At 42.5% G+C, this 25745-nt stretch overlaps 1 protein-coding gene across 1 annotated transcript in view; it reads right to left on the minus strand.

The window, feature by feature from the left end:
* Nucleotides 1–3938: 3938 nt before the first annotated feature.
* Nucleotides 3939–25745, minus strand: part of tlx3b (T cell leukemia homeobox 3b) — a 42524-nt gene continuing 20717 nt past the window's right edge. The window contains exon 3 of the mRNA XM_085994038.1: nucleotides 3939–5261. Within this exon, the coding sequence (XP_085850164.1) occupies nucleotides 5051–5261 (211 nt within the window). The 3' untranslated portion in view covers nucleotides 3939–5050. The remainder of the gene's footprint in view (nucleotides 5262–25745) is intronic.

The raw sequence follows: 25745 nt of genomic DNA on the forward strand, positions 1-25745 counted from the left end.
TGATCTGATCTGTTATCCCTGTCTTTAGCATGTTGCTTCTGCCTTTTAGTAATTTTGTCACAAGTCCCCAGATGTTGGTGAGGAGGACTTTGCAGGGTCAACTGGGCTGGGTGTGCTGAGGTCAATGCTAGGTTTTCCATCTGGTTTTATTCTTATTATTGTGTTTCATAGTGGTTTGAGTGGTTTGCTATGTAAGGACGGCAGATTTCCTTCCCTAAAGGACATTAGTGAACCAGATGGGTTTTTACAACAATCCAATAGTTTTATTGTTACCATTACTGATACTAGCTTTTTATTCCAGATTTATTTAATTAACTGAGTTTAAATTCCCCAGCTGCTGGGATTTGAACTCACGTCTCCGGTTCAATTAATCCAGGCCATTGGATTACTAGCCCAGTAACATTACCACTATGCTACCGTTCCCTGAACTTTGTGTGTTAGTTAAGGTTGAATATCAGTGTAACTGGCAATAGGCCTTGATTTCTGGAGAATTAGGTGGTAAAAGTTTGATTTCTTCCTGTTAAATTAATAATTTCCTAACAAAATTATCTCGAATGAAGAGGTTGGCTTAAAGAGTTTTCATAGTCTAATTTTTAGAAATAGCCAAAAAAGAAATTTCTTGCAATGAGCTTTTTGGTTAACTTGTAATGGAACTGGTGCAGGACTAGTGATTACAGAGGAGAAAGGGTTATCTGAACTGCGTTAACCTTTCGGATGGTCTCCCATTTTTCGGTGCCTTCTGTCCCTCTCTCAGTTCGAATTGAACCTTTTTACTGTTCCCGTATTTCCCACATTACACTGGAGAACAATTATTCCCAGGAGAATCCTTATTGCAGGTTGTAGTTTGTACACCAGAGAGACAGAGATTTGATCATTTCCGCCTCGAACCGAACCAGATTGTCCTCCTGTTTTGTTTAAAGAAATGTGATTAATAATAGCAATAATTATTATAATAATGGCATTAATAGTTATGCCAATAATTATTATATAGTTGTAATCATAATAACAATGTGATTATGAAGAATAATTATAATAGCTATAACTATAATAGTAGTGGTTTTAGCAACACTAAAAACAGATTATCACGTTGCTGTTTGTGGGAGCTTTCTGTGTGCAAATTGGCTGCTGCGTTTCCTACATTACAACACTTCAAATGTACTTCATTGGCTGTAAAGTGCTTTGGGACATCCTGGGTCCTGAAAGGTGCTATATAAATGCAAGTATTTCTTTCCATAGTTACAATAATAATAGCCTGGACTGTTTTGTTTATGGCTCTTTCACTAACAGAATTTTTTCCTGATAGTTATTCTCAATTGCAAATAAATGAATGAGAATTGAGGGTAAATATCCCCAGCAAAGCGAAGTGTGTCTGACCCTGAGCTCACACTGGCTGGGGCAGGGATTGTTGGGGTCATCTACACATGTACTTTAGTGCTGGATCCTGTTTGGCTGGGACACTGTGGTCGTTGTGTTGAAAGGGAGCCACATCACCAGTCTTTTTTTATTCGTTTATGGGATGTGGGCGCCGCTGGCAAGGCCAGCATTTATTGCCCATCCTAATTGCCTTTGAGAAGGTGGTGGTGAGCCGCCTTCTTGAACCGCTGCAGTCCGTGTGGTGAAGGCACTCCCGCAGTGTTGTTAGGGAGGGAGATCCAGGATTTTGCCCCCCATCGCCCCAGCAGCCGGGGAGAGAGGGGCGCAGGGTTCACACCCCAGTGCGGGTCTCGCAGCTGCAGTGTTCGCATCCAAAGCCAAGTCGAGCGCCTTTTTAAACGCATGTTACTCCTCGGAGATCAGAGCAATATCCCCCTCTAAAAAAAAATATTGAGACTGGAAAGGTCAGAAATAAATCTTGTCCCTCTGCTCCAGTAACTCTCTCACCCTGACAGCCAATTGGTCCTGGGCTAACCTCAGCGTTGTGTCCCCTTGCCTGCCGGATTATTGCAGTCATTTATCATTCGTTCAGTAAGTTTTCCCTGATACCGGTTGGAGACTTATTTTCATTGTCTGGGAGATGGAGTCCCGGAGGAACCCCGGCGATGGGAAGTAATCTCTTGGATTGAAGCCACCTCCTAATGTATTCCGGCTTTCAAATTAGAAACCTTTTCTCCCCAAAAAACGTGCGCATTGCTGAGTGTAAGTGGTGATTCGGAAACTATTTATAACGTCACTAACTGCCACGTTTTTGGTACAAATCTCGAAGCATCGAGAGCAATACTGATTTGAACAAAATCCAGTTTGTTTCATCGCTGACCGATGAAAGTAAATATTTAAAATCCCCCCAAAATGTCACAAGATATCTGTTGAGCGGGACAGAAGTGACTAGTACTGGTGTCCTAGTGGGATCTAAATTACCAGAAATGGGGCCTCAGAACAGGTACATTTAGAAAAAGATCAGAGTTTGAAACTCAGTGGGTTAAAGCGGATCTGAACCCGCAATATTAACCTGTCTTTCCACAGATACGGTCTGATCTGCTGTAAATTTCCAATCTTTTCTCTTTGAATTTCTGTTTCCCTTTCATTTACATTATTTTCTTTAAATTGTTTGTTCGCCGGTGGTTCGGGAAGAGTGCAATGATATTTTCCCGACATTGCATATGGTGAAACATAGAAACATAAGAAACATAGAAGATAGGAGCAGGAGTAGGCCATTCGGCCCTTCGAGCCTGCTCCGCCATTCAACGAGATCATGGCTGATCATCCAAACCCTAGCACCCGGTCCCTAAGACAGCCATCCCACCCAAGCCCTATCCCCGTAACCCCGTAACCCCACGTATTTAATCCCCCCTAACACTAAGGGCCAATTTTTTTATCATAGCCAATCAACCTACCCCGCACATCTTTGGACTGTGGGAGGAAACCGGAGCACCCGGAGGAAACCCACGCAAACACGAGGAGAATGTGCAAACTCCACACAGTCACCTGAGGCCAGAATTTGAACCCGGGTCCCTGGCGCTGTGAGGCAACAGTGCTAACCACTGGGAACACGGCGATCTGAAAGGGAGAGAGCCCGGTATCAGTCCCAGTCTCTGAGCTTTGATCAGGGAGAGCTGAGGTGCTGACTTACCGGACGAAGTTGGCGCTGAACGAGGCTACAGGGTTCTCCTTTAAACAAAAAAACACTTTATTACTTGGGAGCCGCCTTATTACAGTGTTCAAAAGAGCAGATAAATCAAGAAATGGTAATTGAATTTGGCCAGGATTGGGTTAGGAAAGACAGTGGATGGAAAATGAAAACTGAAGGAGGTGAGAAGTTCCACAGTTCGAAGGAGAGAGAGGAGATGAGCAGCCCTGGCTCAGTTGGCAGCACATCATGGGTTCATAACCCCTCTCCAGAGATTTGAGCACATAATCTAGGCTGACACTTCAGTGAGTGCTTCACTGTTGGAGGTGCCGTCTTTCCGATGAGAGGTTAAACGCAGGCCCCATCTGCCCTCTCAGGTGGATATAAAAGATCCCACGGCACTATTGGAAGAACAGCAAGGGAGTTCTCCCGGTGTCCTGGCCAATATTTATCCCTCAACCAACATCACTAAAACAGACTATCTGGCAATTATCTCATTGTTGTTTATGGAATCTTGCTGTGTACAAATTGGCTGCTGCATTTCCTGCATTCCTACATTCACTTCAAAAGTATATAATTGGTTTTGGGACGTCCGGAGGCCGTGAAAGTCATTATATAAATCTAAATCTTTCTGTCTTTTTGAATCCAAGACAGTGAGATTAGGAGAAAGGGACGGTAAGATGGTGTATTTATACAGAACAGTATTCATGTGCATGTTCTATACAGACTGAGAAATATTAATGGCTCATTGGTACCCGGGAGAATGTCGGAGCGAAGAAGCTTATTGGGGCTGGCGTTATGTATGTGGAGTTATGCTGGAGTTGTGTAATGATGTGATATTTGGGATATCGGGTCAGAACGACGAAGATTTTTTTTAAAGAAAACAGGCTTTTATTTACACATTTTGTAAGTACAAAGTAATAGTGTACAGTGCTTGTTATATACATTATATTACCGTCACTCAAACCTATAGTCGATGGCGTTATATGAATCCATACATTAAAAATGCTCTGGCGCATGCTTCTCACACAGAGGTGATGAATTAACAGCCCCTTTCCCAGGCGATGGGGTCGAAGCTGGATTAAAGTGAACAAGAGACAATTCAAATAAAGAGGAGAATTTTCAATAATAAAAGAAACTGAAGGGTGCAGTTTGTTTGGTGAATAATGTACATTAATAAAGTCCCTGGAATGCTCACACTCTCCACTGATAGCTAGTTCAGAATTCCCCCTCACATTCCTTGATGCTCCCAATGAGTTCGCACCTCGCAGGATTCCCGATCTCTCCCGGAGAGGGACTCCAGGGAGCTGAAATGAAAAGTGCGGAGAGGGTGCAATCCTTGGAGAGATGCGAGCAAAGCTTCAGCTCCTCACGCGGGGCCTGGTGCCCTCTTCCAGTGCGGGGGTCAATCAGAGGGGATGACAAATTTACAGTCTCACTCCACAGAAGTTTGTCTTTGTTTTAATAGATGGGCACCGAAACTGTTCTTTGAGCAACGACACTCAAAGGGAGAAGTTAGTTTAATAGTTTCAAAGTCCAGTCTTCGAGTGGTTCAAGTGAGCAAAAATGTTTGAAATTCTCCCTTTTTCCTGAGGGTTACTTAAAAAAATTATAATTATTAACTCTTAATATTCCCGAAGATTTGACAGCAGGCGATGTATATTAAGTTTGCAGTCAAAGTAAGACAGCAAGTCTCGCCGCGCTCTCCCCCTCTCCGTGTTCCCAGTGTTAAAGGAGTCTTTTATTACTATTTTTGTTGTTGTTTAAATGCTTCTCGGAGTTGCTTTGTTGGTTATTCTCCCTCACGTTACTGGCTTCGAGCAGTTCAAGAACTATTCAGTTCAAAAAGTGTCCTTAACCCGCTTGGTTACTCATCCTTGGTCAGATTCTCTGTTTTTTTTCTCTCCCCCAATTCATCTTTGAAAGAAAAAAACACCAATCCATGTCCGGGACAGTGCGGGTCTGTTTGGTGCCCACCTATTAGGCTCACACTAAAGACGTGACAACTGGGATCTTGCCATTCTCCTCGGCCCAGGGCTGCAGGTTCTGCAGGGCGTACAGAGACGAGTTGTGGAGACAGAGAGGGTCGGGCTGGATGGAATCGTTGAGGGATTTCTGGAAGGCGTCGTGTTGCAGCTGTAACATCAGTCTGTTGGCTTGTTGTCTCTCGGCCTCTCTCTCTTCTGCCGTCTGCCGCCTGGGTGAGATAAACACAACAACCCCGTTAGATCAGAGGCCGGCTCTTGACACCTTGGGCCTAGTCAAAAGGAAGGGATGGACCCCACCTTGGGTTCAGTTTCTGAGCCCTTCCTTTCTCGCTGTGTTACTCAATTAGCCGTTTTGCTCCGCATTACCTCGTTCTATTAATGGCCCCATTGCAATGTGTTTAAAGCCTCCAGGAACGGGCGGTTCAATATCACAAATAGGCTAAAAATCAATTCTAATAAACGGAAGTCCTTTTATAACAGTGCAAGAACGGGAATGAATCCAATAATCATCAGGAATAATACAGGTTGCTGCACTCCTGGTTTAAGATTGGGATTCTACCCCACTCTCTCTCCTCCTGTACAGATCTTGTGCACAAGGATCCAGGTTGTCCCAGGTATCAGTTAACTGGTCACACCTCACCCTCTAAACTGCTCTGATGGCCACTTTACAATCTCTTCAATTCGTTATGTTATTAACCCCCCCCAACCCCCAACCCCAATCGACAACTACAAAGGTTTTCCGATTTACGTTTTAAAAAAGTAACGAACCTGTAACTCGATTAAACTCAGGTCCAAGTACACACGTCACGTGTGGGTAGAAGGGGCGAGGTTGAGTCCGAGCGGGGCACCCCAGTCAGCGTCTCCAGTCAAACGCGGGTTAGGGTGCACGCAGGCAGTCTGGACTCCACAGCACCAATACAATCACAGATCATTATAATCAAAACAGAACAGAAAGGGACGGGCAGTTTGCCAGGTTTTGGTTTTGTTTGCTAATTGAAGCATCATTAAAGGAGGCATTTCTATTCGTTAATGGGGATTTGGCGAGCCTCGGACATAATACACAGTAAACCTGCGCGTGTTTTGGCACAGGGCAGAAGGAACCCCACTCTTGTGCGGGTTGAAACTGCAAGTAACAGGAGGGAATGAAAGAGGGTCCAATTCAAGAATAAACGAGACTTTAAGTACAAAGATCGCAATGCCCCTCTAGTGACTTGCGTTAGCCACATTGTGGGAAGGCGTTCCATAAAACCACAGTACAGGAGGAGGACACTCGATCCCTGATATCTATGCTCTTGGCCAGAGCAATCTAAAACCAATTCCACTGCCCCGCTGTCTCCCCACAAGCCCGTCTCTTCCTCGGATTCAAATATTTCTCTGTTTTCCTTTAAAAGATGCAATGGTCTCTGTCTCACTCCCTCCCTCTGGGAGAACAGCTCATGCTCCAATGATAGACATTTCCCCTAACCTCCCTCCTCACTCTCTTAGTGATCATTTTAGTTTCATGACCCAATCCTCACTCACTCTCTAACCAGAGGGATCATGTTGGCAATCCTAAAAGCATTCTGGAAAGAAAGGGTTTATAATTTCACTGAAATCCTAACCAGAGAAAAATTCTCCCCTTCAATTTGTTACGGTCACCTCCAAAAGCAATAAACCATTAAACGATTACTCCACACAACCGTGTTGTGAAAGACACGCATCTTCCCTTAAACATCTGTAACCCTTCACATTACAGAAAACAAGAGTCAACACTCTAGTAAAAGGGCAAGAAAGACTACAAGTGTCGCAAGTCTGAAAATGCTGGAAATACAGTGTGTCAGTCAGCAATTGGAAGAGATGGAATAGAGTAACGTTTCGTGTGTAGACCCCTGGGCAGAGGCCGATAGACAGATCGAAATCTGAAACATCAAACTGCCTTTCAAACCAAAATCAAAATACTGTACACGCGGGAAACAGAAACAGAAACAGAAACTGACTGAAATTCTCAGCTCTGATGAAGGAATATGCCGAAAAAGTCAACATTTCCCCTTGCTTTACAGAGGAATGTGCCTATCACTTTCTGTGTTTGCATCAATCCGCCTTTCCTCTTTCCCCAGGATGGTTGCACTGTGGAGTATTTACATTTGTTTCCTGATTTCGTTTCAATAAATACATTTGAAAGGATAAGTCGATGAGTGCAATAATTCCGATAGTTTGGGACAGAGTCTACATCATTGCGGGGTCACTCGTATTATTAGTGCCGGGTGGATCTATTGTTATTTCGATGCATAGTTCTGTATTTTCACTCTGCGAGCGTGGGTTCCGATTCTGGGAGGTAGAATCTGACTTGTAGAAATGGGTTTACCCCGAAAAATACATCAGGACAAAATAAAAACGGCTCCCCTGTGTATCAATGTGGTAAACGCGTTCACGAAGGTTCCTCCATGTCCTACTTCTAGCATGGCACTTTTACATAGAAACAGAAACATAGAAGATAGGAGCAGGAGTAGGCCATTCGGCCCCTCGAGCCTGCTCCGCCGTTCGATGAGATCATCCAAACTCAGTACCCTGTCCCTGCCTTCTCCCCATAACCCTTGATCCCTTTAGCCTTAAGAAATATATCTAACTCCTTCTTGAATATATTTAATGAATTGGCCTCAACTGCCTTCTGTGGTAGAGAATTCCACAGGTTCACCACTCTCTGGGTGAAGAAATTCCTCCTCATCTCTGTCCTAAATGGCTTACCCCTTATCTTTAGACTGTGACTGCTGGTTCTGGACTCCCCCGCCGTCGGGAACATCCTTCCTGCATCTAGTCTGTCTAGTCCTGTTAGAATTTTATAAGTTTCAATGAGATCCCCTCTCATTCGTCTAAACTCTAGCGAGTATAAGCCCAATCAACCCAATCTCTCCTCATACGTCATTCCTGCCATCCCAGGTATCAGTCTGGTGAATCTTCGCTGCACTCCCTCCATGGCAAGAACATCCTTCCTCAGATAAGGCGACCAAAACTGCACACAATACTCAAGGTGTGGTCTCACCAAGGCCCTGTACAACTGCAGCAAGACATCCTTGTTCCTGTACTCGAATCCTCTGCTAGGAAGGCCAACATACCATTTGCCTTCTTAACCGCCTGCTGCACCTGCATGCTTACCTTCAGCGACTGGTGCACAAGGACACCCAGGTCTCGTTGCACTTCCCCTTCTCCCAATCTATTGCCATTCAGATAATAATCTGCCTTCCTGTTTTTGCCACCAAAGTGGATAACCTCGCATTTATCCACATTATATTGCATCTGCCATATATTTGCCCAATCACCCAACCTGTCCAAATCATACTGGAGTTTCTGGGCATTCTCCTCACAGGATTTCGTTAGAAACAGCCAACGCAATGAATCGTCGCCACCAGGTTTACACTGGGGATAACCCGCTCCTAGGAAATGTGTAGGCACAGACCACGAGTTTTCCTCGTCCACTTTACTGGCTGGGCTGGGATGTGCCGTTTCCTCATATGTGCTCCCTGGAGTGGCAAGTTGGAAGTGTTCACTCTGATGTCATCATGCAGCATGGCCAGAAAAGTACTTGCCAACAAAAAATGGGTTTTTAAAAATCATGGGAATTAGTGAGTTTCTAAGGGACAGTCTGGTTTTAGATAATGCATTATTAAACGTACTTTTCTTTTTAAAAATGAATCACTCACGTAGCATTTCCCCAGCCTACCTGTTACTCTGTTTCTTTTCATCGATAAACCCCCAGGGATTTCGCCCCAAGGATTTTGCTCTATCTGGGGTCTGTGCTTTTGCATATCACTAAAAATCGTGCTTGTGACAGTATTATTGAAAGCCCCCTCACCCCATCAATACAGATCTATTGAAAGATAAATACAATCACTGTAAAATGAGCAAGTTTATTGCCATTCAGGTTTAAAAAAAAAAATTCTCCTTACATTACAAAACTGACTACACTTCAAAAACTACTTTGTTGACTGTAAAGTGCTTGGGATGAGCTGAGGATGTGAAAGGCTCTATATAACTGGTTAGTTCTCTATTATTTATATTGAAAATTGATTTAACTTATACTTGTATTGCTGTTTGCTGACATATAGGTCAGTATTTGGGGTAGAGTGGGGGTGAGGTTTCATAGAATCATAGAATGTTACAGCACAGAAGGAGGCCATTCGGCCCATTGTGCCTGTGCCAGCTCTTTGGTAGAGTTATGCAATTATTTGCATTCCCTTGCTCTTTCCCCATAGCACTGTAAATGTTTCCCCTTCAAGTATTTATCCAAATCTCTTTTGAATGTTATTATTGAATTTGCTTCCACCACCCTTTTAGACAGCGCATTCCAGATCATAACAACTCGCTGTGCAAAAAAATATTCCATTGTGTCATCTCTGGTTCTTTTGCCAATCATCTTAAATCTGTGTCCTTTGGTTACTGACCCTTTTGCCACTTTACTCTATCAAAACCACTCATTATTTTAATCACCTCTATCAAATCTCCTCTTAACCTTCTCTGTTCTAAGGAAAACAACCCCAGCTGCTCCAGTCTCTCCACATAACTGAAGTCCCTCAACCCTGGAACGATTCCAGTAAATCTCTTTTGCACCCTCTCCAAGGCCTTGATATCCTTCCTAAAGTGTGGTGCCCAGAATTGAACACAATACTCCAGCTGAGGTCTTACCAGCGTTTTATAAAGGTTAGCATAACTTCCTTGCTTTTGTATTTTATTCCTCTATTAATAAAACCAAGGACCCCATATGCATTTTAACAACTTTCTCAACTTGTTCTGCCACCTTCAATGTTTTGTGTGCATACACCCACAGGTCTCTCTGTTCCTGCACATCCTTTAAAATTGTACCATTTAGTTCATATTGCCTCACTTAATTCTTCCTACCAAAATGTACCAAATCACACTTCACTGTGTTAAATTTCATTTGCCATATGTCTGCCCATTTCAACAATCTGTTTATGTCCTTCTGAACCTCCTGAAGTTTGCATTGTTTACAACATTTCCCGAGTTTCATATTATCTGCAAACTTTGAAATTATGCCTTGTATACCCAAATCCAGGTCATTAATATATATAAAAAAGAGCAGTGGTCCTAATACTAACCCCTGGGGAACACCACTGTGTACTTCCCTCCAATCTGAAAAACAATCATTCACCACTACTCTCTGCTTTCTGTCCCTTAGCCAATTTTGAATCCATGCAGCCACTGTCCCTTTAATCCCATGGGCTTTAATTTTGCTAACAAGTCTATTATGTGGTACTTTGTCAAACACCATTTGAAAGTCCATATACACAACATCAACCGCACTACCCGCATCAATAAAGAACTTGATCAAGTTAGTCAAACACAATTTGCCTTTAACAAATCTATGTTGACTTTCATTTATTAGCCCATACTTTTCCAAATGCCAATTAATTTTGTCTCAGATTATTGTCTTTAAAAGTTCCCTCCACTACCGACAATAGGCTGACTGGCCTGTACTTACTGGGTTTATCCCTCTCCCCTTTTTTGAACAGGGGTGTTACATTTGCAATCCTCCAGTCCTCTGGCACTACTCCCATATCCAAGGATGATTGGAAGATTGTGGTCAGAGCTGCTGGAATTTCCACTCTTACTTCCCTCAGCAATCTAGGATTAATCCCATCTAGACTGGATGACTTTCCTACTTTGAGCAGTGCTAAATTTTAAGTACCTCCTATTTATCTATTTCTATCCTATCCAATATCACTACCACCACATTAGCAGCATCCTCTTCTTTAGTGAAGGCAGATGCAGAGTATTTGTTTAGTACCTCAGCCATGGCCTCTGCCTCCACAAAATCTCCGTTTTGGTCCCTAATGAATTCCACCTTTCCTTTGGCTACCTTTTTACTATTTATGTGTTTATAAAAGACTTTTGGGTTCCCTTTTACATTAGCTTCTAATCTATTTTCATAACCTTTCATTGCCCCTCTTATTCCATTTTTTAGATCTCCTCTGTACTTTCTATATTCAGCTTCATTCTCTACTGTATTATGAACAGTACAATTGTCATAAGCCTTCCTTTTCTGCCTCATTTTAACCTCTATCTCTTTAGTAATCCAGGGAACTCTAGCTTTGGAGCACTTCCTTTAATCATATTGTGAGGGTGCCAGTCAGTTCCTTCTGTAGCCTCTAGATGGCACCTTCACTTGTTTGATTCTAGCCCTTTGTTAATTGTTCCTAGCCTCCTGTGTTAATTCTTAAACAGCCTGTTAGCTGTTCATGGGTTGCACCTGGTTTTCTTGGTATATAAGTTCTGTGGTTGCTTCACTCTTTGCTCAGTCCTAATCGGGAACTGGCCTTGCTCTGTGGCTCCTGGCTTTAACTAGCTGGTTGCCATGGTTATCTCGAGCTTTGTATTTAAGATGTATTCTCGAGCTTTGTATTTAAGTTGTATTCTCGAGAGCTGTATTTAAGATGTAACTAACTTTGTGTTTTTGTTGTTCTTAGTCTTGATAAGGTGCTGGGCTGGACTAGCGTGTTGCCATGTTGGCGCTTGTCTTGAGCTTTGTATTGAGAAGCCTGTTACCCCTGCGGCAGCCCCTTGTGATAGCTTGTCTCGAGTCTCGTCTCGGCAAGCTGGTTGCGCTTGTGGTAAGCTTATCCCAGCTCAGTATGGACAAGTATGTTGCCTCATGGAAGCTGTCCTGAGTTCCTATTCTTGACTAGCCGTTTTGTAACTTGTCTCGAGTTCTATGTATATTGTTCTTCTCTCGAGTTCTATGGATGATGTGTTTTCCTGTCTTGAGTTCTTACGTATGCTGTTGTGTTCTTGTATGAATCTAGTTATGTGTGAATCTAGTTAAGTAATGAATAAAGTACTGTTCTTTAAGATTGTATACCTGCCTTTAGCCTGGTTTCTGCACTTGGGTCCAGAACCTACCTTGCCCGGAGAGCACGGCCCCGTATCTACATGGCCCTGTGGCTCCCCCACCCGTGACACATATGGGAATGTATCTATACTGTATCTGAACCATCTTTCTTTTGAAGGCTTCTCATTGTTCAATTCTGTGCTGTACTGTTCCATAATTCTAATTACTATTTTGTCTACCAATTTTCGATTCCAATACACCTGGGCCATATCACTATTCAACTCACTGAAGTTATCCTCCCTCCAGTTAAATATTTTTATGAGTGATTGCACCTTGTCCTTTTCCATAACTATTCTCAACCTGATGATATTATGATCACTGTTCCCCAAATGCTCTCCCACGGAAACATGATCCACTTGCCCCAGTTCATTCCCTAGAACTAGATCCAGTACTACTTCCTTCCTCATTGGGCTGGAAACACACTAATCAAGAAAGTTCTCTTGTACACATTTCAGGAATTCCCCTCCCTTTGCCCTTTACACTGTTACTATCCCGGTCTATATAAGGATAATTGAATTCCCTATTATCACTACTCTGTAGTTCTTGCATCTTTCTGTAATTTGCCTGCAGATTTGCTCTGCTATCTCTGTCCCACTATTTGTTGGCCTATAGTACACAACCAATAATGTAATAGTTCTTCTATTGTCCCTTAATTCTAACCAAGTAGACTCTGTCTTTGATTCCTCCATTACATCATTCCTCTCCAGTGCTATAATAGTTTCTTCAATCAATACTGCCACCCCACTTCTTTTTTTTCCTTCCCTATCTTTCCTGAATACTTTGTAACAAGGAATATTAAGTTTCCAATCCTCCCCTTCTTTGAGCCAGGTCTTTGTTATTGCCATATATCATAGTTCCATGTGGTGAATTGTGCCTGCAGCTCACCAACCTTACTTACCACACTACGTACATTTATGTACATGCACTCCAAGCCCATCTTAGACTGCTTCACATTTGCCCCGTCTAATCCCTCCTAATTCTGAACTATTCTTTACTCTAGTGCTATTTTCCTCTCCAAGTCCTCTGTGCACCTTGTTTCTCCTCTCTAATGTTTCATCCTAGTACCCTTCCCCCTGCCAAATTAGATTAAATCCTCCCCCACAGTACTAGTTAAACTTCCCACTAGGATATTAGTCCCAGCTCTGTTGAGGTGCAACCCGTCCACCTTGAATAGGTCCCTCCTGCCCCAGAACTGGTCCCAATACCCCAGGAATCTGAAGTCCTCCCTCCTGCACCATTTCTCCAGCCACTCATTAACCTGTTTTATCCTACTGTTCCTCTACTCACGAGCATGTGACACTGGGAGTAATCCAGAGATTACTACCTTTGAGGTCCTGCTCTTTTAACTTCCTCCCTAGCACCTGAAAATCTGACTGCAGGACCTCAACCATTTTCCTTCCTATGTCATTGGTTCCCACATGGATCAGAACTTCTGGCTGTTCCCCTTCCTCCCTCAAAATGTTCTGCGCCCTCTCAGTGGTGTCCTTTACCCTGGCACCAGAGAGGCAACACACCATGTGGGGCTCACATTGGTGGTTGCAGAAATGCCTATTTATCATCCTGACTATCGAATCCCCTATGACCTTTGCATTTCTACACTTTGCTATGTCCCCCTGTACAGTTATTTGCCAACACAGTGCCGTGGACTTGCTCTAGAATGCACTCCCCATGGTGTTATCAACCTCACTTGTATTCAGTGGTCTGGTCAGTAATTAGGGTGGAGTGAGGTGAAGGGTCAGGTCAGTAATTGGGGTGGAGTGGGGGGTGAGGGGTCGGGTCAGTAATTTGGGTGGAGTGGGGGTGAGGGGTCGGGTCAGTAAGACTGCAACTCAGGCAGGCAAGGGGGCCCCAGGTGCCGTGCAGGAGGAGCCTCGTCCTTTGCCCTTATCCAACAGATATGAGGTTCTTGTTGCCTTTATGAATGGGGGCAAAATCTGCAGGGTGGATGAGCAAACAGACCACGGCACTGTGGTACAGGAGGCCATTCAATTGGGGGAGTGAAAAGCAATGTGGTAGTGTTAGGGGACAGTGTCATTAGGGGGACAGATACTCTTCTCTGCAGCTGTGACCGGGAGTTCCGGAGGCAGTGTTGCCTGCCTGGTGCCAGGGTTAAAGATATCTCCTCTGGGCTGGAGAAGAATTTGGAGTGGGAGGGGGAGGATCCAGTTGTCGTGGTCCACGTAGGAACCAATGACATAGGTAGAACTAGGAATGAGGTTCTGCTGAGATAGTTTGAGGAGCTAAGGCCCAAATTAAAATGCAAAACCTCAAAGGTAATAATCTTTGGATTGTTACCTGAGCCACGTGCAAATTGGCATGGGGCAAGCAGATCAGAGAATTAAATGTGTGGCTCAAAGATTGGTGTGAGAGGAAGGGGTTTCAATTCATGGGGCACTGGCACCAGTACTGGGGAAGGAGGGAGCTGTTCCATTGGGACGGACTCCACTGAAACCGGGCTGGGACCAGTGTCCTGACAAATCAAATAACTAGGGCTGTAGATAGGGCTTTAAGCTAAAAAGGAGGGGGGGGGGTCAGGTGAGGGGAAGTTTTGAAACCTAAAGAGAAAAGTCAATGCAATGGAGCAGTGTAGAAATTTGAATAAAGATAAGCAGAGTGTGATAGGAAGGGACAGAGAGTTTAATGATCAATGTGTATCAGCGAATAAGGTGAAAGCAGGGAATAATGGTAAAAAGTTCAAATTAAAGGCACTTTATCTGAATGTATCAAGCATTCATAACAAGATAAATTAATTCGTGGCACATATAGAGATAAATGGCTTTGATCTAATAGCGATTACAGAGACCTGGTTGCAAGGTTACCAAGGTTGGGAACTAAATATTCCAGGGTACTTGATGTTTTGAAAAGACAGGCAGGATGGAAAAGGAGTAGGGTTGGGTAGCCCTGATAATAAAGGATGACATAAGGGTAGTAGTGAGAAAGGATCTCAGCTTGGAAGGTCAGGAGTAGAATCAGTATGGGTGGAGATAAGAAATAACCAGGGGCAGAAATCACTGCTGGGAGTAGTTTATAGGCCCCCACATAGTAGCTATACTATTGGACAGAATATTAATCAACAAATAATATGAGCTTGTAATAAAGTTAATACAATAATCATTTAATATTCATATAGACTGGGCAAATCAAATTGGCAAATATAGTCTGGAGGACGAGCTCATGGAATGCATTTGAGGCAGTTTCCTAGAACAATATGTCATTGAACCAACCAGAGAACAGGTTATTTTAGATCTTGTATTGTGTAATGAGAAAGGGTTAATTAGTAATCTTATAACTCCTCTAGGAAAGAGTGATCGTAATATAATAGAATTTCACATTGAGTTTGAGAGTGAAATACTTAGAAAAACAGAACATTTTTTAAATGGTGAGAAAATATTAAATGTTGGTGTTCAGAGAGATTTAGATGTGCTCATACAGGAAACACAGAAATTTAGCATGCAGGTGCAGCAAGCAATTAGGAAGGCATATGGCATGTTGGCCATTATTGCAAAGAGGTTGGAGTACAAGAGTAGGGAAGTCTTACTACAGTTGTACAGGGCTTTGGTGAGACCACACCTGGCGTACTGTGCACAGTTTTGGTCTCCTTATCTGAGGAAGGACATACTTGCCTTAGAGGCAGTGTGATGAAGGTTCACTAGATTGATTCTTGGGATGAGAGGGTTGTCCTATGAAGAGAGATTGAGTACATTAGGCCTATTCTCTCTGGAGTTTAGAAGAATGAGAAGTGATCTCATTGAAACATACAAGATTCTTGAGGGGCATTGGCAGGGTAGGTGTTGTGAGATTGTTTCCCCTGGCTGGAGTATCTAGAACTAGGGGGCATTGTCTCAGGATAAGGGGTAGGCCATTTAAAACAGAGATGAGGAGGAATTTCTTCACTCAGAGGGTTGTGAATCTTTGGAATTCTCTACCCCAAAGGGCTGTGGATGCTGAGTTGTTGAATATATTCAAGGCTGAGATAGATAGATCTTTGCACTCTCGGGGAATCAAGGGATATGGGGATCAGGCAGGAAAGTGGAGTTGAGTTCGATGATCAGCCATGATTTTATTGAATGGCGGAGCAGGCTCAAGGGGCCGTATGGCCTACTCCTGCTCCTAATTCTTATATTCTTATAATTCAGGTGGAGTGGAGGGGGTGAGGGGTCGGGTCAGTAATTGGGATGGAATGGGGGGGGGTGCGGGGTCAGGTCAGTAATGGGGTGGATTGGGGTGAGGGGTCAGGTCAGTAATTTGAGGTGTAGTGGGGGTGAGTGGTGTGTTTGATAATTGGGGTTGTGGGGGTAGATCATTAGGGGACGTTTTGGTGAATGAAATGTGGTGTGTTTTGCAGTTTGAAAGCTCAGACTGGAATGTAGAAACTAGAGAGCAAGATGCAGTGCTCATTGTTCAGGATGGAGGGTATAGAGGTGGGTGAGTGATTATTGGGTCAGAAGGTTGTGGGTTCAAGTCCCACTCCAGAGAATTGAGCACAAAAATCTAGGCTGATACTCCAGTGCAGTACTGAGGGAGTGCTGCACTGTCTGAGGTGCCGTCCTTCGGATGAGACGTTAAGTACTCTGCTCTCTCGAGTGGAAGTAAAAGATCCCATGACACTATTTTGAATAAGAGCAGGGCAGTTATCCCTGGTGTCCTGGGCCAATACTTATCCCTCCATCAACATCACTAAAACAGATTATCTGGTCATTATCACATTGCTGTTTGTGGGATCTTGCTGTGCGCAAATAGGCTGCCGTGTTTCCTATATTACAACAGTGACTACACCTCAAAAGCTTTAAAGCGCTTTGGGACGTCCAGTGGTCGTGAAAGACGCTTTATAAATGCAAGTCTTTCTTTTATTAAAAATACACGTGTCATTAAATGCAGGTAAATTATCCGATTTAATTATATAACGGGAGATTTCTCCGCATAGACTCCCGGCGGGTATTACAGATAATATTAATGGATATTGGAGTGTGCGCGTTGCTTAATGGATTAAAACTTATGTCGAGAAGTTTTTGTTCAGTCCATTCACAGGCTGTAGAATTGCTGATCGTTTCGCTACACACGGCAGTGTAACTGTGGCGGGAGCCCCTTGATCCGGAGCCCAAGCCCCTGGTGCTGGCTGTGTCACAGGTGAAATGTGTGATAGGCACAAATCTGTACAAGATTCTTCACGCTCCGCCATGCACCAGCCTGCCCCTTGTGTTCTTTTTATTAATCCACTCGAACATGTCAAATGCTATCTGTTAACCCATTACAAACTCTCCTTGTTCGATTCATGTAGGAGACACATCTGTGCATTCAGAAGCTGGGAGATGCACAACTCTGATTGGACCGAAGGCGATTAGATCCTCTTAAACAGTTTAGTTACAGCACGTATACAGTGGGACTCCAAACTAAAATCGGGAAATGGCCGGGATACAGAATAGGGCCGTCAGTATCTGAAAAGCGAGGTTAACATGGGAGGTGATGGGGCTGGGGGTGGGTGGGTGGGGAGGGGTTGCAGGGTGTAGGGTGCTCGCTCAGTCCTGTTGAGAGTTGTCTTCTCTCGGGGAATGCCCAACCCTCTTAATATTTGTTTTTTTGCGTTTGATGTCTACTTAAAAAAAATGAAAATCTGTTGAGAAATTAGCGTGTGTTCGAGAGAGAAACGTGTGTGAGATTTAAAATGTATATGAGAAATATTTGTGTTAAATATAGAGATATACATATATATATACGTACGATACATATATGTACAAATATATATTTAATGTAGATATGTGTCATATATTGGAGAGACTATTTACTATGTATGGGACAGGCAGAAATGTGTGTATGGAATATATACGTTTGTGATATAAGGTGGGTGTGCGGTATAAAATGGAGAGTGAATTTTAGCTGTATAGCACTGTGTGTAATTGATGCGTTATGATCGGTTCGAAGTTCACGTTAGTTACCGTTTATTTGTTCAACATTAAAATAGAACAGAAATACCGATGGTTCTTTGCAGCCTATTGAAACAGGCACACACACACACCTCGCACACAAAGAAACATTCTCACATAAAAATATACAAACACACACTCTCAAACACGCACACTTACACACACTTTCACACTCTCAAGCTCACGCACAAAGTCTTAATACACTCACACTCTAACACACACTCAACACACTCTAATACACACACACTTAATCACACAGACACACACTCTTAACACACCACACACGCACACTAACACACTCTCTCACACACACTCTCTAACACACACTCTCGCACACTCTCACACACTCTCTCACGCACATTTTAACACACACACACACTCTCACATACATTCTCTCACACACACTCTCTCACACACACACTTTCACACACATTATATCACACACACACACACACACACACACACACACACACACTCTCACACACACTCTCACACACACCATATCACACACTGTAACACACACACACTCTCACACACACTCTCACACACTAACACACACACTCTCACACACAGTCTCACACACTGTAACACACACACTCCAACATACTCTCATGCACTAACACACACATACTCTCACACACTCTCTCACACACTGTAACACACACACACACTCACACGCTCTCACACACTCGCTCACACATGTAACACACACACACTCTCACACACACTCTCACACACACTCTCACACACTGTAACACACAAACTGTAACACACACACTCTCACACACTCTCACATACACTCACACACACTCTCACACATTCGCTCCCACATTCTCACACACTCTCACAGAATAACTCACACACTGTAACACACACTCTCACACACACTCTCATACTCTCACACACACGCTCACATATTCTCACACACTCACACACACTCACACACACACTTTCACACACACACTTTCACACACACACTCTCTCACACACTCACTCACACACACACTCTCACACAGACTATCTCGCACACTGTAATGCACACACACACTCTCACACACTAACACACACACTCTCACACACAATCCCTCACACACTGTAACACACACACTCACACACACTCTCATACACTAACACACACACACTCTCACAAACACTCTCACACACTGTAACACACACACACACTCTCTCACACACTCTCACACTGTAACACACACACTCTCACACACTCTCACACACTAACACACACACACTCTCACACACTCTCACACAATAACTCACACATTCTCACACACACTCTCACACACACTCTCACACTCACTGTAACACACACTCTCACACAATAACTCACACACTGTAACACACACACACTCTCACACACTAACACACACATACTCTCACACACTCACACATTCTCACACACAGTCACACACTCTCTCACACATTCTCACACACATACACACTCTCACACTCTCACACACACACTCACACTCTCACACACACTCACACACACTCTCTCACACACTCTCACACACTCTCACACACACTCTCTCACACACTCTCACACACACTCTCACACACTCTCACACACACTCTCTCACACACTCTCACACACACTCTCTCACACACTCTCATACACACACACTCATGCACTCTCTCACACATTCTCACACACACTCTCTCACATATTCTCACACACTAATAGACACACCCTCTCACACACACACTCTCACACACTCTCACACCCTCTCTGACACATTCTCACACTCTCACACACACTCACACATTAACACACACACTCTCACACTCACACACACACTCACACACCCACACTCACACTCTCACACACACTATCTCGCACACTCGCACACACACACTCTCACTCACACTCTCTCACACGCACACACTCACACACAGTCTCACACGCACTCTCACACACACTCTCTCACGCACTAACACACATAGGCCTAGAAATTCAGTATAGCCACGTTTGGGGTGCTACAGCCAGGCGGCCGCTAAAGTTTGCGCCCGGCGCAACTTCGCACCACCATCACCAATATTCAGTGGCATCGCCCCAAGAGGTTGCTGCTGCGCTAAAGCAGGCGATGCACGACTATCATTAGGCACTAAGCCGGCGATCCGGGGCGCTAACACCGAGGACGGGCGCAGCGCAGGTGCGGCGAGTTGCTCAATGAAGGCAGACACGCTGGTGCCGGTCAGCTCTTAAAGGGGAAGGGTAGACTTGTTTGGCTGCCATGCCCTGCACACTGCAGCCCTGAAGCAAGGCCTGACCATTGCTGGTTCATCAGTTCTACGCCCTCAACCATGGGGAAGGCCGCTATTCTTCCAAAGCCGATTGCACGCTCTTGCTGCTTGTCCAGGGGAAGGAGATGTACTGACGTCTCCTTCTGAAAAGGGCATTGTTCACCTGGCGGATGCAGCAATGTACCGCGAACTGGGAGATGTTGGCAATGTCCCCAGTAGCGGATTGGAAGGAGCCAGTGGCATCGAAGTTGAGAGCCACCGCCACCTTCACTGCCACTGACAGAGACGTCCTGTTCCTCAGCTGTGGCTGCAGATCTCTGTGAAGCAGGTGGCAGATCTCAGTGACCACCTCCCTTCTGAATTGTATCCTCCGAACACACTGCTCCTCAGACATGTTCAGATATGAGAACTGCTGGCAGTATACCCTGGGTGGGTAAGGCCTCCTGTGTCAACGCCTGTTGGCCAATCTCTGTCTGGCCATGACTGGCACTCTCTCACGGCGTCTCTGATCCCTTTGAATGCAATGCAGAAAGCCAACGTTTCCACCCATTGCAGCCCCCATTATATGTGGCGACTCAAGGCTATGGCACTGAAAGTGAAATCCAAGTGCAAAGCTCTGGCCTGAAGCCACAAGTACCTGTGCAAGCGCTGAGTCAAAGCAGAAAGCTCTCTGCCTTTGTCTCTCTCCAAATATCCATCTCTCACACAGAGGGATTGGCACAAAATGGCTGCCACTTATACTGCAGGAGGAGTCCCCTTTAAATAGCACCCCCCGCGCCCCGCAGCGACTGGGAACCGTTCCCCTCTACCAGTCGCTGGGGGCGCCAGGTGCAAAGAAGGGCGGCGCCACTGAATTTCCAGTTCGGGGCGCACAAAGGGCGTTGCACGATGAAATGACGTCAGGATCTGCGCGCGCAGCTGAGCGCGCGCAAAGGCTTTGCGCCGCCGCTAAATCTTTACTGAAGTTGGGGAGAGGCGCAGATCGCGCTGCGCCCGGCCGCTAGCCGCCTAGCGCCCCACATCTCCTCCTCCTAAGGCGCTAGCCTGGCGCAAACAACTGAATTTCTAGGCCATACACTCTTTCACACACTTTCTCTCTCTCACACACACACACGTTAAAAGCACCTTGTGCTCCGTGTTTACTAATGAATCACGAGTGGACCGCACCCGATCGGCAGTATTTTCACAGCAAAACGCATTCAAATATTTAGCCCTGATTTAAGGTGTTGCACTCTCATCTCCATCATCTAGCTCACCGAAGGCGACTGCCCCATTTCAGAGAGAGAGAGAGAGAAATCCAAATGTGCATGCTGCCATCATTCATCCTTTAAATCTACCCTGGCCTTCAAATTTATAACAGCAGGAGACACGGCGAAATAAACGCCATCCCTTTATTCACTGTTCCCTGTTTGGCGGCGGGAACTGCAGTCAGTTCCGATAACAGATTGCCCAATAACACTGTTGCTGCTGTTTACTGATGTTATTACAAATGCTATCATCTTGTCCAGAATCTATTATGTTTGACAGAGAGCTGTAAATGGGTCAATCCCCACTAACGAGCCATTAGTGTCAATCTCTGCATGCACAAGTACCTTCTATATGTCCACGTATATTCCTATTTCTTAATAAATAAAATCCAGAACATTCAGTTTGCGGATTCAGTTAGAATCGGCTTTAAACATTTCTAATTACACTTTTCAGGACTTCGTGTCTCGATAATTCAAACACCTACTAACACCCGAACAGATTGTTGCATTTATTAATCAACAATATATTCACATTTAGGAGAGAGAGGAGCACTTCACATTCATTGCAAACAGATCTGCTTTGTCCATTGAATGGAGATAAAAGATAACTTCGAACAAGAGCTGAGGGCGATGGTATTATTTAAAAAAATGAAAGTTTCCTTAATTAGTTCTATTTATTTATCTCTTTTAATTGTATCGTAACATGTCCCTCTTCCTCTTCCTAATTTCTCAGGGCTGCAGTTTACAGATTTACAGCCTATTTTTTCCATTCTTATTCGAGCTCTCGGAAAGTAATAGTTTCCCCATCAAAGAGGGGTTATTACTGGTGAGAAAGTTAATTAAAACAGCCCTACGGTACAAAGCCTGATTTTACAGACAGCCGTGTCTTATTTAATTATTAAATAAAATGAAAATTACATACATCAAAAAAAAACCTTCCGCAAAAACCAGTCCGAGAACAGCTGCAGTTCCCTCTGGCATCAACCCATCCCGAAATGATTAGGAATGGGGCGTCTTTATCGAGAAGCTCACAAGGACGGCCTCCCCTTTCCCACATTTCTCCTCACGCTCTCTCTCTCTCTCTCACACACACACACATGTAAAATTCCCCCTTGACACAGATCCATCAGCCTTCACCAATTAAAAGATTACTTTGCAGAACCAGTACTGGTTAAATTACAGAGCTGAGGAAAGAATTATATTTTACATCGAACTTTCTTAAGCATAACTTGCCTGGTTAGCAAGCCTTTTAATTGTATTATTATATCACACAGAATCCGCAAACCCAATCCCCCAAATCCTACTTGATGGACAATAACGGCACCTTACAATAAACCGAGCCCTGAACTTCAAGAATAGCATGGTATTGTCACGGATTAAGAAGCATTTTGAAAACTATTCGGCTAAAACACGAAATTATTTCTGGTCCCAATTCACTTCTTTGGACTGTGATTTTAAAATCGACTAACTTTTCGCGCTCCTCATCACTTCCAGTATGATTAAATCTGTTACTGTTACTCTCTCTCTCTCCGTCACTCCCTGTATTTTTAATTATATTAATTTTACTCTCTCTCCGTTACTCCCTGTATTTTAAATCTATTCATTTTACTCTCTCCCTGCCACTCCCCAGTACTTTTAAATGCAATAATTTTACTCACTGTCACTTCCTATATTTTATTCTATTAATTTTACTCTCTCTGTCATTCCCTGTATTTTAATTCTAATAATTTAACGCTCTGTGTCTCGCCCCTGTATGTTCAAATCTATTAATTTTATTCCAGCTTGCTGTTGTTCAGTATTTTTAAAAGCATTCTTTTTAATTTTACTCTCTCTGTCATTCCCCGTACATGTAAATGTATTAATTTTACTCTGTCACTCCCTGTATATTTAAATGTATTAATTTTAATCTCTCTGTCACTCTCTGTGTATTTAAATGTATTAATTTTACTCTCTCTGTCACTCTCTGTGTATTTAAATGTATTAATTTTACTCTCTCTGTCACTCCCTGTATATTTAACTGTATTAATTTTACTCTCTCTGTCACTCTCTGTATATTTAAATGTATTAATTTTACTCTCTCTGTCACTCCGAGTATATTTAAATGTATTAATTTTACTCTCTCTGTCAATCTGTGTATTTAACTCTATTAATTTTACTCTCTCTGTCACTCTCTGTATAATTAAATGTATTAATTTTACTCTCTCTGTCACTCCCTGTATATTTAAATGTATTAATTTTACTCTCTCTGTCACTCCCTGTATATATAAATGTATTAATTTTACTCTCTCTGTCACTCCCTGTATATTTAACTGTATTAATTTTACTCTCTGTGTCACTATTTGTTTATTTAAATGTATTAATTTTACTTTCTCTGTCACTCACTGTATATTTAACTGTATTAATTTAACTCTCTCTGTCACTCCCTGTATATTTAAATGTATTAATTTTACCCTCTCTGTCATTCCCTGTATATTTAAATGTATTAATTTTACTCTCTCTGTCACTCCCTGTATATTTAAATGTATTAATTTTACTGCCTCTGTCACTCTCTGTGCATTTAACTGTATTAATTTTACACTATCTGTCACTCCCTGTATATTTAAATGTATTAATTTGACTCTCTCTGTCACTCCCTGTATATTTAACTGTATTAATTTTACTCTCTCTGTCACTCTCTGTATAATTAAATGTATTAATTTTACTCTCTCTGTCACTCTCTGTGTATTTAAATGTATTAATTTTACTCTCTGTCACTCCCCGTATATTTAACTGTATTAATTTTACTCTCTCTGTCACTCCCTGTATATTTAAATGTATTAATTTTGCTCTCTCTGTCATTCTCTGTATATTCAACTGTATTAATTTTACTCTCTCTGTCACTCCCTGCATATTTAACTGTATTAATTTTACTCTCTGTCACTCCCTGTATATTTAAATGTATTAATTTTACTCTCTCTGTCACTCCCTGTATATTTAAATGTATTAATTTTACTCTCTCTGTCACTCCCCGTATATTTAACTGTATTAATTTTACTCTCTCTGTCACTCCCTGTATATTTAAATGTATTAATTTTAATCTCTCTCTCACTCCCTGTATATTTAACTGTATTAATTTTGCTCTCTCTGTCACTCCCTGTATGTTTAAATGTATTAATTTTACTCTCTCTGTCACTCCCCGTATATTTAACTGTATTAATTTTACTCTCTCTGTCACTCCCCGTATATTTAAATGTATTAATTTTACCCTCTCTGTCACTCCCTGTATATTTAAATGTATTAATTTTACTCTCTCTGTCACTCCCCGTATATTTAACTGTATTAATTTTACTCTCTCTGTCACTCTCTGTATATTTAAATGTATTAATTTTACTCTCTCTCTGTCACTCCCTGTATATTTAAATGTATTAATTTTACTCTCTCTGTCACTCCCTGTATATTTAAATGTATTAATTTTACTCTCTCTGTCATTCCCTGTATATTTAACTGTATTAATTTTACTCTCTGTCACTCTCTGTATAATTAAATGTATTAATTTAACTCTCTCTGTCACTCCCTGTATATTTAAATGTATTAATTTTACTCTCTCTGTCACTCCCAGTATATTTAAATGTATTAATTTTACTCTCTCTGTCACTCCCCGTATATTTAACTGTATTAATTTTACTCTCTCTGTCACTCTCTGTATATTAAAATGTATTAATTTTACTCTCTCTCTGTCACTCCCTGTATATTTAAATGTATTAATTTTACTCTCTCTGTCACTCCCTGTATATTTAAATATATTAATTTTACTCTCTCTGTCATTCCCTGTATATTTAACTGTATTAAATTTACTCTCTGTCACTCTCTGTATATTTAAATGTATTAATTTTACTCTCTCTGTCACTCTGTGTATTTAAATGTATTAATTTTAATCTCTCTGTCACTCCCTGTATATTTAAATGTATTAATTTTACTCTCTCTCTGTCACTCCCTGTGTAATTAAATGTATTAATTTTACTCTCTCTGTCACTCTCTGTGTATTTAAATGTATTAATTTTACTCTCTGTCACTCCCCGTATATTTAACTGTATTAATTTTACTCTCTCTGTCACTCCCTGTATATTTAAATGTATTAATTTTGCTCTCTCTGTCATTCTCTGTATATTCAACTGTATTAATTTTACTCTCTCTGTCACTCCCTGCATATTTAACTGTATTAATTTTACTCTCTGTCACTCCCTGTATATTTAAATGTATTAATTTTACTCTCTCTGTCACTCCCTGTATATTTAAATGTATTAATTTTACTCTCTCTGTCACTCCCCGTATATTTAACTGTATTAATTTTACTCTCTCTGTCACTCCCTGTATATTTAAATGTATTAATTTTACTCTCTCTCT

This window comes from Somniosus microcephalus, chromosome 8, assembly GCF_052327205.1.
Source record: "Somniosus microcephalus isolate GS21.2 chromosome 8, FLI_Smic_1.0, whole genome shotgun sequence".
Lineage (NCBI taxonomy): Eukaryota > Metazoa > Chordata > Chondrichthyes > Squaliformes > Somniosidae > Somniosus > Somniosus microcephalus.